The 16578-nt window shown below is 38.7% G+C and overlaps 1 protein-coding gene across 2 annotated transcripts in view; it reads left to right on the forward strand.

Moving 5' to 3' along the window:
- Positions 1–16578, forward strand: part of LOC132106401 (pleckstrin homology domain-containing family G member 4B-like) — an 83191-nt gene that overhangs the window by 31632 nt on the left and 34981 nt on the right. For both annotated transcript variants that reach the window (XM_059512061.1, XM_059512053.1), the window contains exons 3-7: positions 4357–5281; positions 10718–10894; positions 10976–11099; positions 11471–11564; positions 15895–15981. In XM_059512061.1, the coding sequence (XP_059368044.1) occupies positions 4357–5281; positions 10718–10894; positions 10976–11099; positions 11471–11564; positions 15895–15981 (1407 nt within the window). The remainder of the gene's footprint in view (positions 1–4356; positions 5282–10717; positions 10895–10975; positions 11100–11470; positions 11565–15894; positions 15982–16578) is intronic.

Here is a 16578-nt window from a genome sequence, read left to right on the forward strand (position 1 = left end):
GAAGTGGAGTGTGGAAAGTGGAGAAGTGGAAAGTTAGTCTAAATGCATTTAGGACAAATAGCATTTAAATTATAATTTTGCTACTATTTCTGCTTGGATATGTTACACATATCAAATCAATGTGCATCAATTTTCATTTTCATTTCGCAACTTATAAAACATTAAAATTAGTATGCAATTTACATATTAAGACTACTGTTGGAAATCGAAAATGTAAATTATATATTTTAATTTTCCTTTTGCACCAAACTTTGCACATATGGGTGAAGGTACAGAAATATATTGCCATTTTTCATATTTCATTTTAAATATAATTTTGCTACATATATGCTTCCATACTAGAAGTCCTATCAACACTTCAGAGTGCTGGGATCTTTCCAAGCCAGATCAGTACAGATAGACACTCTCACATGCACTACACAGCTGCATACACACTCGACTTCAGCTGCTGGTCCCTCACTTACAGTTTTCTTTGTGACGCCCCCATATGTTACACGCACAGCATATGAGAAATGATATGCATATGACAGGAAATGATGTATAGATGGAGAAATAATCGGGAAATTACAAGAGCCGGGCTCAAATTCACACTACACACAGCTTTGACTAATATCAATTGAGAGGCCAATTGTAGTCTGTTTAACATGTTAGTCAAGTTTTTCTTTAGGTCTGTTAGTCTGACTGGTACTATATGACATTTTTAAGAGGTAATGAACTGCCTTTTTTCATTATTTTGTACTGTTCTCTGAAGTCCTCTTATTATTTTAATGTTTTTACATAAAATACATCATAATTTAGAAGAAAAAGGTTATTTTCTATCCTCTTTTGACCCCTTCATCGGAACACTCTGTTTGTACAGGCGTGGTGGTTTGTAGACTCGGAGGTAAAATGCCCACTTTATGCCCACGGTGCCAATATAATCGGCACTGCATCATCTTTCAGTTTCAATCTTTCTGAAAATGTATCCGTGGTAAAAAGAAGTAAACAATAGACCAAGTTCTTACTGACGCGGTCTGGATCTTCATTAAAAATAAAGTTCATCCACTCTTTCCTACACTGCACAGTGTCGTCTTGTTGTACTCAGAGCCATCTTTAACGTTTGATTTCAGCAAAGACCTGCGTTTGCCTCTCTCGTTATTTACACTAGATGCGTGAATCAGTGGGTGGGGCTAAACAGGCAGAGATGTAGAAGCAGGCGTTGAAATTCATCTGCATAGGCAGTGTTTAGCCACACTATTATGGCATAAAGTGGCACATTACACAACCTGTCATTTTGGCAGATTCGCTTTAATATAAGCTATTTTTAGACTAATGACAAAGTTTTGAGTTCTGAAACTTACAGGACGTTTTTATAGTACAATGAGCTTCAATCGTCAGTAGATTACAGGAATTTTAATTTCTCAGTTCTTAACCCTCTGGAGTCTAAGGGTATTTTTGGGGCCTGAAGAAGTGTTTTCATGCCCTGACAGTTGTGCTTTTTTCAGTTTCTTATAAATATCTAAATGGGTAAAGTCTAATCTCTAATCTCACTGTAATCAGCACAAACTGGGCTATAATAATATGTGAAATGCATGTATGTACATGATTGTATTTTTGAGAAAAAAAATGTTATGCTTGGTTCATCTTGTTTACTCACTTACAGAAAACAATATATTGATTTAAACTTTCTAAGACACTTTTTGTTGGTAAAAGTCATATGCGAGTCGGCATCAACTATCATGAATATCATTGTGATTTACACCTGAGAAGACAAAGGCTCGCATAAGGAGCTGCATAATGAGCCTTTCAGTCAGCTGTGCCACTGAGAGGGAAGAGTTACAAGAAAGATTGTGAGGACAAAATAAATGTATATAATTTTATGTTTGTAGTTTATTTAGAATATATTTAATTATCCCACAACATAATTTAATATCCACTTGGGAGTGCAGTTAAACAGTTTATTAGAACAATCAAAGCTGACTTTCAAACTAATTTTTTGCATCATTACTCCAGTCACACAATCCTTCAGAAATCCTTTTAACAATCTTATTTTCTACAAAAAAAAACATTATTATTATTATTATTAATGTTGAAAAGAGCTGAGAATATTTTTCAGGTTTTTTAGGAGGGATAAATTGAAAGAACATCATTGTTTGTTACATTTGTTACAGTTACATTTATTTGTTACATTTATATTATTTACATCAAGCTTTTGAATGGTATAGTATTGTATATTGTTATTGAAACTTCATAATATTTCACTTGATTATACATTTAGTCGGGAATTATAGTTTGGAAAAAGTCTTTGGAAAACGTCTAACTAGTAAAATGTTTACACGTTGTTATGTGAAAACTAGTATATAAATAAATAAAAAGAGACTTACTCATGTTTATGATCTCTGCTGAAAAAAGTGCTTCATTCTTTTTTTTTTCTGAGGAAATCCAATATCTCAAATCCTGAGGTAATCCACATCACATCTTTTTGGGGTGAATTATGTCTTATTCCTCTCATCATGAAGCAAACAGTAAAATAAAAAAAACTTGAAGAACAGTCTCTCTGCATTGTCTTCTGTTGTGTGGGCGTATTCAAGCCGTGCGCTTCAGTTTGAAACATTAGAATCTGAATAGAGCATTCAGCGCGGGTCGTGGTCGCATTAGAAGATAATGAAGAGAGACGTGAAAAACCGACATCGCGTTGTTTTCATATGGATTACTTTATCACAGAATATCTGTTTTCAGCAGCACTTGTTTAGTTTAAAATTAGACAATTCACGGAGTTACAGTTCATTTTAATGGAGCGTGTCTAAATGAAGATCAGCGCAGACAAAGTCTGCAGACAGTCCTTGTTTGTTATCTTTATTTTATAAGTGCACAAAGTTTTGTTGTTATTATCTCTGTATACAAAAAAAGAAGACCCTTTACAGATTCGATTGATGTATTGCTCTTATCTGTACGATTAAAACTTAAAGTGTATTTTAAGTTCTTTTCGGGGTTATCAGGAGAAAATGACTCGTATACGACTCCAGAGGGTTAACCCTTTTAAAACGATTACTTGTGGTTTTAGTCTGACTGAAATAAAATATTTAAGGTGCACGTTAAGACTTTATGACTACTTATGATTCTGAGAACGGAAAGACCTCAGAAATTCCCATCATCTCACACAAAGGAATATCGGTGGTGTTTCATGGGCTGAAAGCCAGTGCCAGGGGAGAGCTGGAGTGGTTCCAGTGTGCACCTGAAAAAAGACCCTTTAACAGGACCCCTAGCATTTTATTTATACCCCCTTTTACTGTCTCACTTTTTGTAGTTTGTGTGTGCATGTGTGTGTGTCAACTTACATTTATGCTCTCGTGAACCTGTGGGAACAGCGGCTGCTCGCTGCACCTGGGGTCAGCGGAGAATCTCCAGGTCTCTTCCTCTGTTTAGGTGGGGGCTGCAGCTTGAAGGTGAATGAGGATATAATAATGGGAAACAGAAGCTTAAACTGAGAGGTCTGTGAATAAAAAGCCCTTTCACCCACCCCTTAATTTCGGCACTAGGACACCCAACCCTCCTTCCTCCATTGCCCTGCTGTGCCTTTCATAGGAAACCGGTCATTTTCGGCCTACCATAGACAACTTAAGCAGAATATTAATTTCATCGCTGGTATATCCGAAAGTATGTTTGCATCAAGTTACATAGAGAGAGTCAGTATTACAGTCTGTGACACTGGGACTCTAAAGCTATTTTCTCATTCTTTAGTGTCCCAGTACATTGCTGTTGTAGTAAACTCTGCAAGCAGAATTCATTCAAATGAATGAAACCGGGTACAGACTGACTACAGGGGTTCTCTCTATCTCTGAAATTGAGTTACAATGAAGGGGCTTATTGTGCAAACTTGTTCATCTAGATGCATCCGGATTCAGCAAGAAAGAATCTCTCATAATCCCTGTCCCTCTGATCTTATTATGTGTAGTGTTCACTGCGCTGTGTTACTAAAATGCAATTTTAAAAACCTTAGTAAAGCAGAATGTTGCTTTAATTTAATTAATTGTATATATTTTACTTTTTGTAATACATGTTTTCCCATAAAATCCCCTTTGAGCTAACCAAAGTAAACCTTAGCAGTTTGTTGTTACCAATAGCTTCATGTCACTTAGAATGGGAAAAATGGCAAACATAAATAGCCACATGTGCCAAATATTATTAATGAGCTGCATGACCCATTGACAGAACCTTGCCTCTAACTCTGTTTTGCTAGATTTTTATTTATTTATTAGCAGTAACTGAATAGATAACTGAAATGTGTTTAGCAAGTCTTTCTATGTAACTAAACAACAGTTAAATGAACAATTATTGATTGCCTGACTGATTATTCCCTCTCTCTTTTCTCTGCAGTTCCCATACTGTGGTTTCCTGTTTCGTCATGAGGGATGGCCTCTCTGTGTCCATGAGAAGGTCATAATTCAGCTCTCCTCTTTGGACTGGCGTGTGTTACGGCCCAGCGACTTTTACTTACAGGTGACGCCTTCACCCAAAAGCCCCCCGCGTATCACAGTAAAGTGTCTGGCAGTTAGCGGGCATCATGTGGAGGAACTGGACGTGCCAGAGCTAGCATATACCTCTCTATTCACCATGGACTGGCTGGACTCCATCAACCGGGAGAGGAGTGTGGTCAGAAGAGCCGCCCTGGAACACTGTCTTTTATCAGCAGATAATGATATTTATAGGGTACCCTGGGAGGATATTGTTCACCCGGAGTTTATCAGCAGACCCCCCAAAGTTAAAGAACAAGCTGAAAGTATAGGGATGTGCAAGGAAGTTGCCAACAGAGAGGAAAGGGATTCAGACATAGATCAAGAAGACAACCCTGAGGACATACGATGTAGGATTTTTATTGACACTTCCACTGAGCAATCCGGGGAGATGGACTGTCAGAGCAATGGGGTTAAGCTCCTCCCTGCTCTCAGTGAGATCGGTAAAGAGAGCAGTGGACGGAGCTCTAGCAGCACGGCAGAGGATTCAGAGGGAGAGTATGTGGAGCTTGCTGAAATCTCCTTACCACGCTTTTCCCCACAGAAGGGCTCTCTCACTCAAGCCATTAGCATGAACTACAGAAATCTACATAAACCACAGACTGCGGTTTCTACTCCGCATAAAACTAAACCAGAGCAGAGTCTTTTGAAGAATGGTGCATGCTCCCAGAGCATGGTATGTGCCATGCTGATTGAAGAAAACCTGAGTGATACCTACCAACCTGTGATCTTAATCCCAGAGCGTCCACTTCAGCAGGTGGACGGGTCTGAGCACACCTGTGCTGCAGGTACAGCTTCCTGTGACAGTGTGTCTGAGTGTGAGTTTGTGTCTCAACACTGCGACTGTGATTCTGCTCCACTTTCTGATACGCCAACACATAACATATCACAAACAAACTGTAAACCAGTCAATACATCACAGCTAGACAACAATCAAGTCAGCACATTAAAAACAGACAGTAAACTAGTCAACACATCAGACAGTGAGCCAGTCAAGACACCACAATCAGAAGTTAAACCAGTAAACACATCTCGGCTAGAGAACGAGCTAGTCAGCACATCTCAACCTGACAGCAAACCAGTCAATACAGCAAAACTAGTCAGTGTGCCAGTCAGGACATCACAGTCAGACTTTAATCCTGAAAGGATAGACAACAATCAAATAGACAACAATCTAGTGAGCACATTACAGCCAGACAATGAGAGAGTCAAGATGTCGCATCCAGACGTTGAACCAGGAAGGATAGGTCAGCTAGACAATAGTCTAGTCAGCACATCACAACCAGACAGCCAACCAGTCAGCATGTCACAACTAGTTAATGAGCTAGTCACGACATCACAACCAGACATTGAACCAGTAAGCATATCTCAACCAGACAGCAAACCAGTCAGCACATCACTACTAGTCAGTGAGCCAGTCAAGATGTCACAACCAGACCATAAACTAGTAAGCATATCTCAGCTAGACCGCAAACTAGTTAGCACATTTGAACTAGACAACAACCAAGAAAGCTTATCTCAGCTAGACAACAAACTAGTCAGCACATCACAACCAGAGAGCAAACCAATCAACATATCACAACTAGACAGTGAGCCAATCAAGACATCCCAAACAGACATCAAAACACTTAGCTCATCTCAGCTAGATGACAATCTAGTCAGCACATCAAAACCAGATAACCAACTATTCATCACATCACAACTAGAATGTGAACTTGTTAGTATAACTTTACCAGATAGCAAACTACTCAATACATCACATTTGTACAACATGCTACTAAGTACATCACAAACGGACAACAAAACAGTTCGCATGGAGCAACCAGACAGCAAAGCAACTATATCACAGCCAGAGAATGAAATATTATCTGGTGCTTTAGAGAGTGAAAACTCAGAACAAGTTTCTCTTGCTATTATTGAACTTGTTGTGTTTGATCCTGCTTTGGAAGCAGAAGTCAAATCTGAATCTGAGCAGGTCAGAGGTGATCATGGCCTGAAAGGCAGTTGTGATATGCAGAATAGCAAAGTGTTGGTTTCTGTGTCTTTACAAAAACAGACTGAGCAAACAGAGCACAGCTTATGTCAGATACACAGACACATCCAAACACCATCTGAGCAAGTACATGATATTTCGGCCACAAAAGAAGACCATCAAGCATTTAGTAACAATAGCCATGACATTAATGAATCTGATGGTGATTATAGTTTCAGTGCAGAGGAAGAAAGTGGGGCTGTTTTGACTGTTCCACAAAGCAAACAGGTAGCATTGGCCTCTGCCACCATAGCGCCTGAGGAGGATCTGGTCACGCTCATTTCACAGGGTCAGGTGAGGTCTGAATCCTGCAAGGACAGAAACAATAAGACAAAAGCACGAGAAGTAGAGGGAAAGTCACCTTGTAAGGAGGGAGAAACGGTAGAAAAGAAAAACATTGGAATGACAGAAAGCAAAACAGAGAAAGAAGTTGAGACTGCTCAAACAGGTCTGGTAGATTCCACACACAAGTCTGATTCCAACGTTCAAGTTCAAGAGGAGGGCAGCCTCTCTGAAGGAACAGATGAGAAGAAACAAACCAATGTTAAAGAGAAAGGGGTGGAGGAAGAGGAGACAGAGGGCATTACTGTGAGTGAGCAAAGGGCTATAGTGACCAGCTATTCTGAAAATAGAGTCCAGTCAGCATGCAATCAAGTCCTCGATGCAGTCGCAGATGTGCAGAACACAAATGGACACATGCACACTCAAGACACACCTACCACTGAACGAGAAGGGCAAAATACAAAGGAGGAGGAGGAGAAAAAGGGGGAAAAGGAGGAGAGGCAAGAGGATGAGGTTACTTCTTCTGTGAATGGTTCTCCAGCAGGGCATCAGCAACTAGCAGACATGGAGATCCATTACCATCAGCAGGAAGAACAAGGTAGAGTCATCTTTATCAAAGTCCATTCCGCTCACCTTTACTTTATCCACATGCTTTTCTCTCCTTAAACTCCTCCCACTTTTCCCATTCTATTTCCCCCTTTGCCTCCATTCCTGTTGCTTCATCTTAACAGATGCATCTAAGCTTTTATCTGCTTCTGATGCATCTAAAGACTTCCTCTACTGCCTCTGCTTATGAAGGACCTACTTCTCTTCCTTTTCTTCTTCATTCATTCCATTCATAACCCACTTTCACAGTTGTTTCTTCTTCCTTACATTTTATCAGTATATTTTAATTGTGATAATTATAATCCCATCTATTATTGACTTTTAGCTGTTTAACGGAATTTCACGCATTAATTGTGTTCTTCTTCACAAACTCCATGGTTCTCAGCAGTTGTTCACTGAGTCATTTTTTCTTCATTCATTTATTGCTATGTTACAAATGGCTCTCAAATGGCCCATGCAATGGCATGATATAGCTCCTTTTCTCTTTAGGCTGAAAGAAAAGCATGGGAGGCTCTGGTTTTACTTACTTAGGGCACTTTACAAGGACTGACTGGCAAGGACAGGTCATATTCTGGCCTCTAGACAGTTTGTTTTCAAATTTAGACACACATTAATTCCACTGAACATCGTCCAAGATAGACCCCGTTTTACATCTGAACTGCTAAAGGAAACAGCTGAAGAGAAGCCTGGGTCATGTGCAGGATTTCTGCTTTGTTTACTTCAGTAACTCAATCCTGCTTGGTTTAGATTAAACTATTTTTAGACATTTGTTGTAGTGAGTAAAGCAGAGTGTTTTTGTGTTATCGGGAGCTGCTTACATATATAATGCATTATATCTGAAATTACACAAATTACGAGTTTCTTCCTATGACTTTTTCATTTGTTCCCTCATTTTAAGTAAAGCAAGGCCACTCTGTACTAATTAGTTTAAACAATATATTAAATTATATTAAATAAGTTGTACAACATGGCCACGGTTTGATTAACACAAACTAACAAATCCTTAATACGTGGCCACATCATTATTATTTTTTATTTTTTAATTAGTGCTCCACATTGTGCGGTTCCGCAAAGGTTACTGTTAGTATCCCACCTTCTCTTCATCCAGAGGTTTTGCTTGCCGGGATGTGCTCACCTGGCTCAGGTGTGCTACAGGTGTGAAGAAAGATACATGAGATGAGATGAGGTGAGGTGGGTGGGTGGGCCTGAACAGGACCTCTGAAATTGAAGGGGGTAAGCGGAGGGTGATGTTTAAATGTCTGTTTGAGGGATATAGATGGAGTATTTAAGTAATGGAGAACGGGTGGGGGGTTGCACTGCTTTGAAGAAGGGAACAGCAGAAAGAAGAAATGATGGTGTGTTTGTTGTGGTAGTTTGACTATGATAGATCTGATTCTTTCTCTCTTAGTGGGTGGTTCACAAACCCTAACTCTTTTTTGTTTTGTTTTAGTACTACAGCAGTGTTTCTATGACTGTTACCTCTATACACACAAAGAAGTAAGCTTATCTGCGATTTTTTTTATGTTTTCATTTAGTCTTTTCATCGTGTTTGAATTTTTCAGAGGATTTCGGGTGTAACTTTTTTTGTTTCGAGTGTATATGATTCACTATAAATTGAAAAGTTAACGTCAAATATTCAATGTCAGCAGTTTGCTAGAAGTATAGCTTGACTTTTTAGTTTTGAAAGGAAAAATATCTTTGGACAAAACTTCTTGAAGATCTATAAAACCTCTTGAAAAGCAGTATAGACTTTGATGAGTATTCAGTCTGTGAAAGAGACAGCTGATGAGCTGGGCAGATGAACACACACCACTCACATGTACAAACTGACTAAAGAACTAGATAGTATGGATAAAATCCATAAAATTTACAAAAGTGAGCAATGATTGATTTGTGACTGCTTGACCAGACCATGCACTTACAAATGTGTGATTTTTACAACAGACACATGTACAGTATGTACACACATTCATAAGAAGGCACGTGATTGGAGTCATTCTATTACAATAAAAAGTATGAATGTGTCTGCTGTATGAAAATATTTTCAGTATAACTAGCATGTTATAGAGTTGTCCCTAACGGTCTGACTATTCAGTGTCCGCAGCCACATCAGAAAGAAAAGGAAATCAAATAGCAAGTAGAAGAAATGGACAAAGAATAAAGGCTGAGGACATGGCCCATTTCCAGACTAAACTCCAGACTGTGGTGAGACATTGTGAAGCCAAGACCCTCTCTGCTCTGCCCTGTCTGGGGCAGCACTCAGCTTCTCGGGGGGCTCATATGGTCGACTTCCTCAATGTGAGCATTCTCTGGCGAGGAGGATGTTAGGTAGACAAGGAGACAGAGAGACAGCAGAGAAAAAGTGGGGGTAAAACTTGTATTTTTCTCATTATTGTAGCTTTTTACCTAACTGAAGAAGTACATTCCATTATGTTTAGATTTCCTTCCTTAGAAGCACACTTCAGCGGTTCCAGCTCAAATCCCTTCTGAAATATAGCAGTCTCAGCCAGATTATGCTTCAGATCAATTTATACTTGTTTTCCTTGTCCTTGTGCAAGCTGTTTTACGAGTGCTGGAATTCCCAGGACTCTATCTCATCTGTTTTTGATCTCAGAATCTATTTTCTGGCCAGGAGCAGTGGTGCGTGGCAGCACAGCAAAGTGAAACTTTAGTTTTATGACTGTCAGAAGCTGATCTCCAGTTATCTTTGAGCCCTATCGTGCTGTCAGGTATATGGGGAGATATAAGAGATCCAAGCTGCCCTATGGGTCGATTTACAGGATGATACACAGGATGTTTGAAAATTAGCTAGTAGAGTGTGTTTGTGATTTGAGGGCCAAGCTGCATGATGGTACAGATCGGACAAATGCTCATGCTCATGCTCCAATCAGACATCTCTGTGTTGCTGTTTGTTAATAGGGGATTTAGAGAATGTGGGTCTACTGGCTTTATAAAGAGATCTGTCATGTGAAAAGACCTCAGTGTTTTCAGATTCTGAATAGCTTTGTCTTTCACGGCCCAGAGATTTAGCTTTTTAGAAGTTTGAGCCAAATATAGTTATCAGTCAGTCATCTGTAAGATGTGCTTTATATCTTTCAGTGAGTAAGAGTCTCAGTTAAATCCATTTTTGTTACTGAGCAATCAAACATTGCAGTAAAGACTAACTCGCATTGATCAAATTAGTGTACTGTATCTGTGCTTCTGACTTGCAATGGGTTTCTGTGTTTACATTTTAGGTGTGTATGTGTGTGCGTGCCGGTGTTGTGTGTGTTCAAATTATTTGATTTATTTTATTTTTTTTCAGCATCCAGTCAGGAAGTAGCCCGAATTGTTTCCCATCTGTCTGCTAAAACCCAAAGTGAAGACCCCTCAGCAGTTCCTCCACCACTGCCGCCCATCTCCCAGAAGACCCAGCCTGTCCAGAGTGAGGCTCATGACATCAATCGTGATGTCCTGAGCTCAGGAGTGCTCTGTCTGCCTGGTGAGGGTCTTCTTTAAATGCTATTAATGTGGTCTTTCCATCAATTTGATACAAAGGCTCATCTTTTAAAATAAATTTTAGGAACACGAGATAAATCAGGCCACGCGCTTGTGACAGTGACAACGAGAAACACAATCTGGTTGAATCCAAACTGCAATAGTGGAGAGCTGGTGCGGATCATGGTCTACTTCTTCGGTACACTCAGGTAACTACTGCAATTCAAAAGTTCAAAGGTTTTTGTGGTCAGTTATTTTTTTTTATGGTTTTTGAAAGAAGTCGGTTATGCTCACCAATGCTGCATATTTTTGAAATAAACTTTTGATTGACTTAATGCGCCCTTGCTGAATAAAAGTATTAATTTCTTTTAAAAGGCCAAGAAAATCTTTCTGACCCTTCACTTTTGAATGGTGGTGTTGGTGTTTTCTCTGCAATTTATTAGACAACAGACTTTTTCTTTTTCTGTCAGACTTTTTTCAACCTGTACTGTTTAGACTAACAAACAATTGTATATGTGATTTGATTTATTTTTATTCTACCAATCCTTCATCCAAAATGTGACCTTGATTTGACAAACAGGAAGGAAGTTAGTGCTTTGGGACTGACTGTCCTGGTGGATGCTCGCAGGTGTTCTCCTGTCCCCGCTCTCTTTAAAGCCTTCAACATCCTCCAGGTAAGAGCACCCTTACACTGTGATTTGTGATAACACACACATATACAGTCTACCATTCATCCATAACCTCCAGAGAATCCTACACAGAGAGAGCTGTCACATACCACTCACATCCTCAAGGCGTTTCCTTTCTCATACTTGCTTCAAAACTTAATGGAATGCAAACTTGCCATGTATCCTGATATTTCACTTCAAACAGACATCTGCTACTTAGGAATTCAGAGGACAGCTTACTAAACTAAAGCAAACATTTGAAAAGAGTTTCCATCGACAAAACCAGTCACTTTTAGCTAAACGGTGCAAATAAAAGCAGCACATCATAAATATTAACTGTGATTTACCAGTTGTGGAAAGAAATATAGCAAACAGAAACAGTTACACAATAGGACATACTCACACGAAAGTAAGAGAGCGAGGGAGATGGCTTTGCTTTTCCTTTCCTCATCTGGGATTGGTTATTTTGCAGAATGTATCAAATTATTACATGAAGAACCTGGATTCTTGCATGTCAGTAGTTACTTGCTTAGATTTCTTCTCAGCACTTAAAGAAAGGTTCATCATTTACAAGTGTAGCCTGGCCTGGGTGGCAGTAGATACAGTACATAAACATCATATCATGTCAGATTTCATTTCATACATTTACTTTGGGTGTTTATTGATGGCTTATCTCATCTGAGTGGCCTTACACTGTAAGACACAGAAAGTGAAATGAGTTACCTCACCAATCATTTACATGAGGGATGTGAGGACACGAATAAAGAAATACTGCAGGAACATGATTCCTGAGCACATTTAATAGAAGTGACTTTAGAATTTTTGCTGTGGACCTTAATGCTGCTTTTCTGCCCCACTCTAAAAGACTGAGAATGTGCCAATGCTGACTTCACTGTTTAAACTTCCTGAGTGAGATAGAGAGCGATAAACACGAGCAATATAGAAGTAAAACTGAGAATGTTTTAATGACAGTATTGTTTTAAATAGCACTGGACTGCTATGAGAGGTTTTCATTGTCTCTGCTCATTTAAGCTGTAGCACAGCTGCAGAAAACCTGTGTGCCCTTTCTTTCATTTATTTTTTTTCTTTTCTTTGATCTTCTATCTGTATCTGTAATCCATGATGGACGGCATACAAGTGCTGTCTTGTGGAAAAGGTGGCTTTACTGAATGTTTAGGAGATTCTTGATGATATACTGCTAAACTATGTGTACGTCATGTGCACCTTCTGTTGTATTCAAGGTCAGTGCTAACACTGACAGATGAGATCTGTCTGAATGAATGCAGTAGCTCTGTGACCGGTCCTCATGGAAAAGCCGCGGGTTCTCCTTCCTCCTCTGAAGCTATCATCTTATATGGAGAAACATATATTATTTTTATAATTTAATAATTTTTTTGTAATTTAAATATATTAAACAGTTTTCTGTTTTAATACTTAACTTATTCCTATGATGGCAAAGCTGTATTTTCAGCAGCCATTACTGCAGTCTTCAGTGTCACATGGTCATTCCGATATGCTGATTTGATTTTGAGTTTATACATATATATATATATATATATATATACACACCTGTATATATATATATATATATATATATATATATATATACAGGTGCTTTTCAATAAATTAGAATGTTGATGAGGAAAAGTTCATTTATTTCAGTAATTCAACTCAAATTGTGAAACTCATGTATTAAAAAGTAGTCTATGTCTTTGGTTCTTTTAATTGTGATGATTTTGGTTCACATTTGACAAAAACCCACCAATTCACGATCTCAACTAATTAGAATATGGTGACATGCCAATCAGCTAATCAACTCAAAACACCTGCAAAGATTTCCTGATCCTTCAAAATGGTCTCTCAGTTTGGTTCACTAGGCTACACAATCATGGGGAAGACTGCTGATCTGACAGTTGTCCAGAAGACAATCATTGACACCCTTCACAAGGAGTGTAAGTCACAAAAATCCATTGCAAATAAGCTGGCTGTTACAGAGTGCTGTATCCAAGCATGTTAACAGAAAGTTGAGTGGAAGGAAAAAGTGTGGAAGAAAAAGATGCACAACCAACCGAGAGAACCACAGCCCTATGAGGATTGTCAAGCGAAATCAATTCAAGAATTTGAATGAACTTTACAAGGAATGGACTGAGGCCGGGGTCAAGGCATCAAGAGCCACCACACACAGAAGTGTCAAGGAATTTGGCTACAGTTGTCGTATTCCTCGTTAAGCCACTCCCGAGGCATCTTACCTGGGCTAAGGAGAAGAAGAAATGGACTGTTGCCATTGGTCCAAAGTCCTTTATTCACATGATAGCAATTTTTGTATTTCATTTGGAAACCAAGGTCCTAGAGTCTAGAGGAAGGGTGGAGAAGCTCATAATCCAAGTTTCTTGAAGTCCAGTGTTAAGTTTCCACAGTCTGTGATAATTTGGGGTGCAATGTCATCTACTGGTGTTGATCCATTGTGTTTTTTTGGAAACCAAAGTCACTGCACCCATTTACCAAGAAATCTTGGAGCACTTCATGCTACCTTCTGCTGAGCAGCTTTTTGAAGATGCTGATTTAATTTTCCAACAGGATTTGTCACCTGCCCACACTGCCAAAAGCACCAAAAGTTGGTTAAATGACCATGGTGTTGGTGTGCTTGACTGGCCAGCAAACTCACCAGACCTGAACCCCATAGAGAATCTATGGGCTATTGTCAAGAGGAAAATGAGAAACAAGTGACCAAAAAATGCAGATGAGCTGAAGGCCACTGTCAAAGAAACCTGGGCTTCCAGACCACCTCAGCAGTGCCACAAACTGATCACCTCCATGCCACGCCGAATTGAGGCAGTAATTAAAGCAAAAGGAGCCCCTACCAAGTATTGAGTACATGTACAGCAAATGAACATACTTTCCAGAAGGCCAACAATTCACTTTGTTGTTTTTTTTAATTGGTTTTATGAAGTATTTTAATTTGTTGAGATTAGTGGGTTTTTGTTAAATGTGAGCCAAAATCTAAACTACTTCAGTCTGTTTGCATTGAATTTATTTAATACAGGAGTTTCACAATTTTAGTTGAATTACTGAAATAAATGAACTTTTCTAATTCTAATTTATTGAGAAGCACCTGTTTATTAGCACCACCGTTGATCAACTGAATCAGTTGAATCTTTGCTGAATAGATGTATTTTAAAAAATACACTTTTGAACAGCAATGTATAAAAAGATTGATATATTTGTAGTTGTTAGAGCTCTGACACATATTTGAGTTTAGTTTATCAGTCTAATAAAAAGTTATAATCCCAAAATATTTAATTCTCTGCCAGGCTTTTGTTAACCTGGAGTCCTCACATGTATCATTCCCTATCTTCACCCCCGACATGACAGAGGAAAAGTGGAAATCGTACATTCATTATTTTAATACATTCAAAAAAACAAAGTGAAAAAGAAAACTACTGTGTCTCATTAAGTAGGCAGTAAATATCTCAACCCTTAAGAGTTTGTTGATGTTTTTGGAACATTCCTTAGTAAATATGCTGTTGTTTCATTCCAGCAAAGCTTTTCTTCCTTATGTTCTGATGTGGCTATGATGGCATGATAATGCATGCATGATCAGAATGCATGATGACATACAAGGAAACACAAAACAGCTCTCAAATGGCGTAATAAATCTCTGGTCTGTTTTTACAGTGTTGTTTTTCTGCTCTTTTGTTATGGGGCATACAACTCTCAATTTCATTCACACCCACAAAAGGCTTTTATTGTGGTTCTTGGGGCACATGACAGAAAATTGTCTGATAGGTTATGCAACGTTTAAAAACTTCTGTTAAATGATGTAACTGTCTAGTTTAAAGTTTTCCAAATGTTATTGATCATATTGATCTTGCAGTTCATCCATATATATTTCTGTTGTTATTTTGTTTTGTTTTTTAACGTCCTAATTCTTAGTCAAAATGTCATAACTCGATCTTCCGATGTTTAAAAAACTATGGACTCACTTTCAGATCTGTCTCCACCAATCAACAACCCATGGATGGAATTAAAGCCCTACCCTACTGTTTTTGTTTTTCAATAATCTGTTACTATCAGATATACGTAACAATACAGAAGAAAGTTCTTCTGGTTCATTGTGAATTTAAGGAATGGTCAAATAGTACAAATGCAAGCTCCGTTGTATTCATCTGTATCAATAGCAAGATCTATAAAACTATGTTTAAAACATTTTATTTCCCCACCAAAAAACTGCAAATTATAATTGTTTTGTTCAATAGAACTGTGGACTCTGGTTTAGTCAGTTAAATGTGTAATTCATGGTGCTGTCTGTGAGATATAGTCTATTCAATCTCTGTAGGCAGCCATGCCGGGATGCATCCATACAGTACTGCTGCTGGCCGACAGAGATCTGACTGTACGTGTGGAGAAAACCACTTCTGTTCCGGTAAGGCACAGATATTACCCATCATCTGTAACTTGCTATGACTTTACAGCCACAGTAACAAAACAATAACAGCGAAAGACAACATCTGGGTTATGTTATGTGGTGAGAGCTGTAGAATGGAAAATACAAATATAAATCCATAGTTTAGTCTGTAGAAAAGGAAATGGAGTCAGTTTTGACCTTTAGGTCCTGGAGAGCAATGTCGGTTTACTGAAGGGTTCTAGTTAGTGATAAAGCAAAACAGAAAAACATCCTTTAATAAAATGTAGCTGAATGGTTTTGTTCCACAGCATAGTGATCCCACTTATAAAAAACAAACCGCATCCAACAGCACAGTCAAAAATATGGCGTTCAGCTAGTTACTCTGCACTCTCTGAGAAATAGATGGCTATTTTAAAACACAAGTGTCTGTACAGAGACGCCTCTTGTGCCTGACACAAATCAGACTGCCAGAGATAGACTCTTGTAGCTACGTAGGAAAGTGCTTCAGTTGAGAATGTCACAACAGCTGGACAGATAGTGTAGCTCAGACATCTATCTAAACTATTAAAACCGCTGTTGTGGCATCTGAAGTGTTTATGATAGCACTGCAATACA

The sequence above is a fragment of the Carassius carassius genome, chromosome 2, assembly GCF_963082965.1.
Source record: "Carassius carassius chromosome 2, fCarCar2.1, whole genome shotgun sequence".
Taxonomy (NCBI): Eukaryota; Metazoa; Chordata; class Actinopteri; order Cypriniformes; family Cyprinidae; genus Carassius; species Carassius carassius.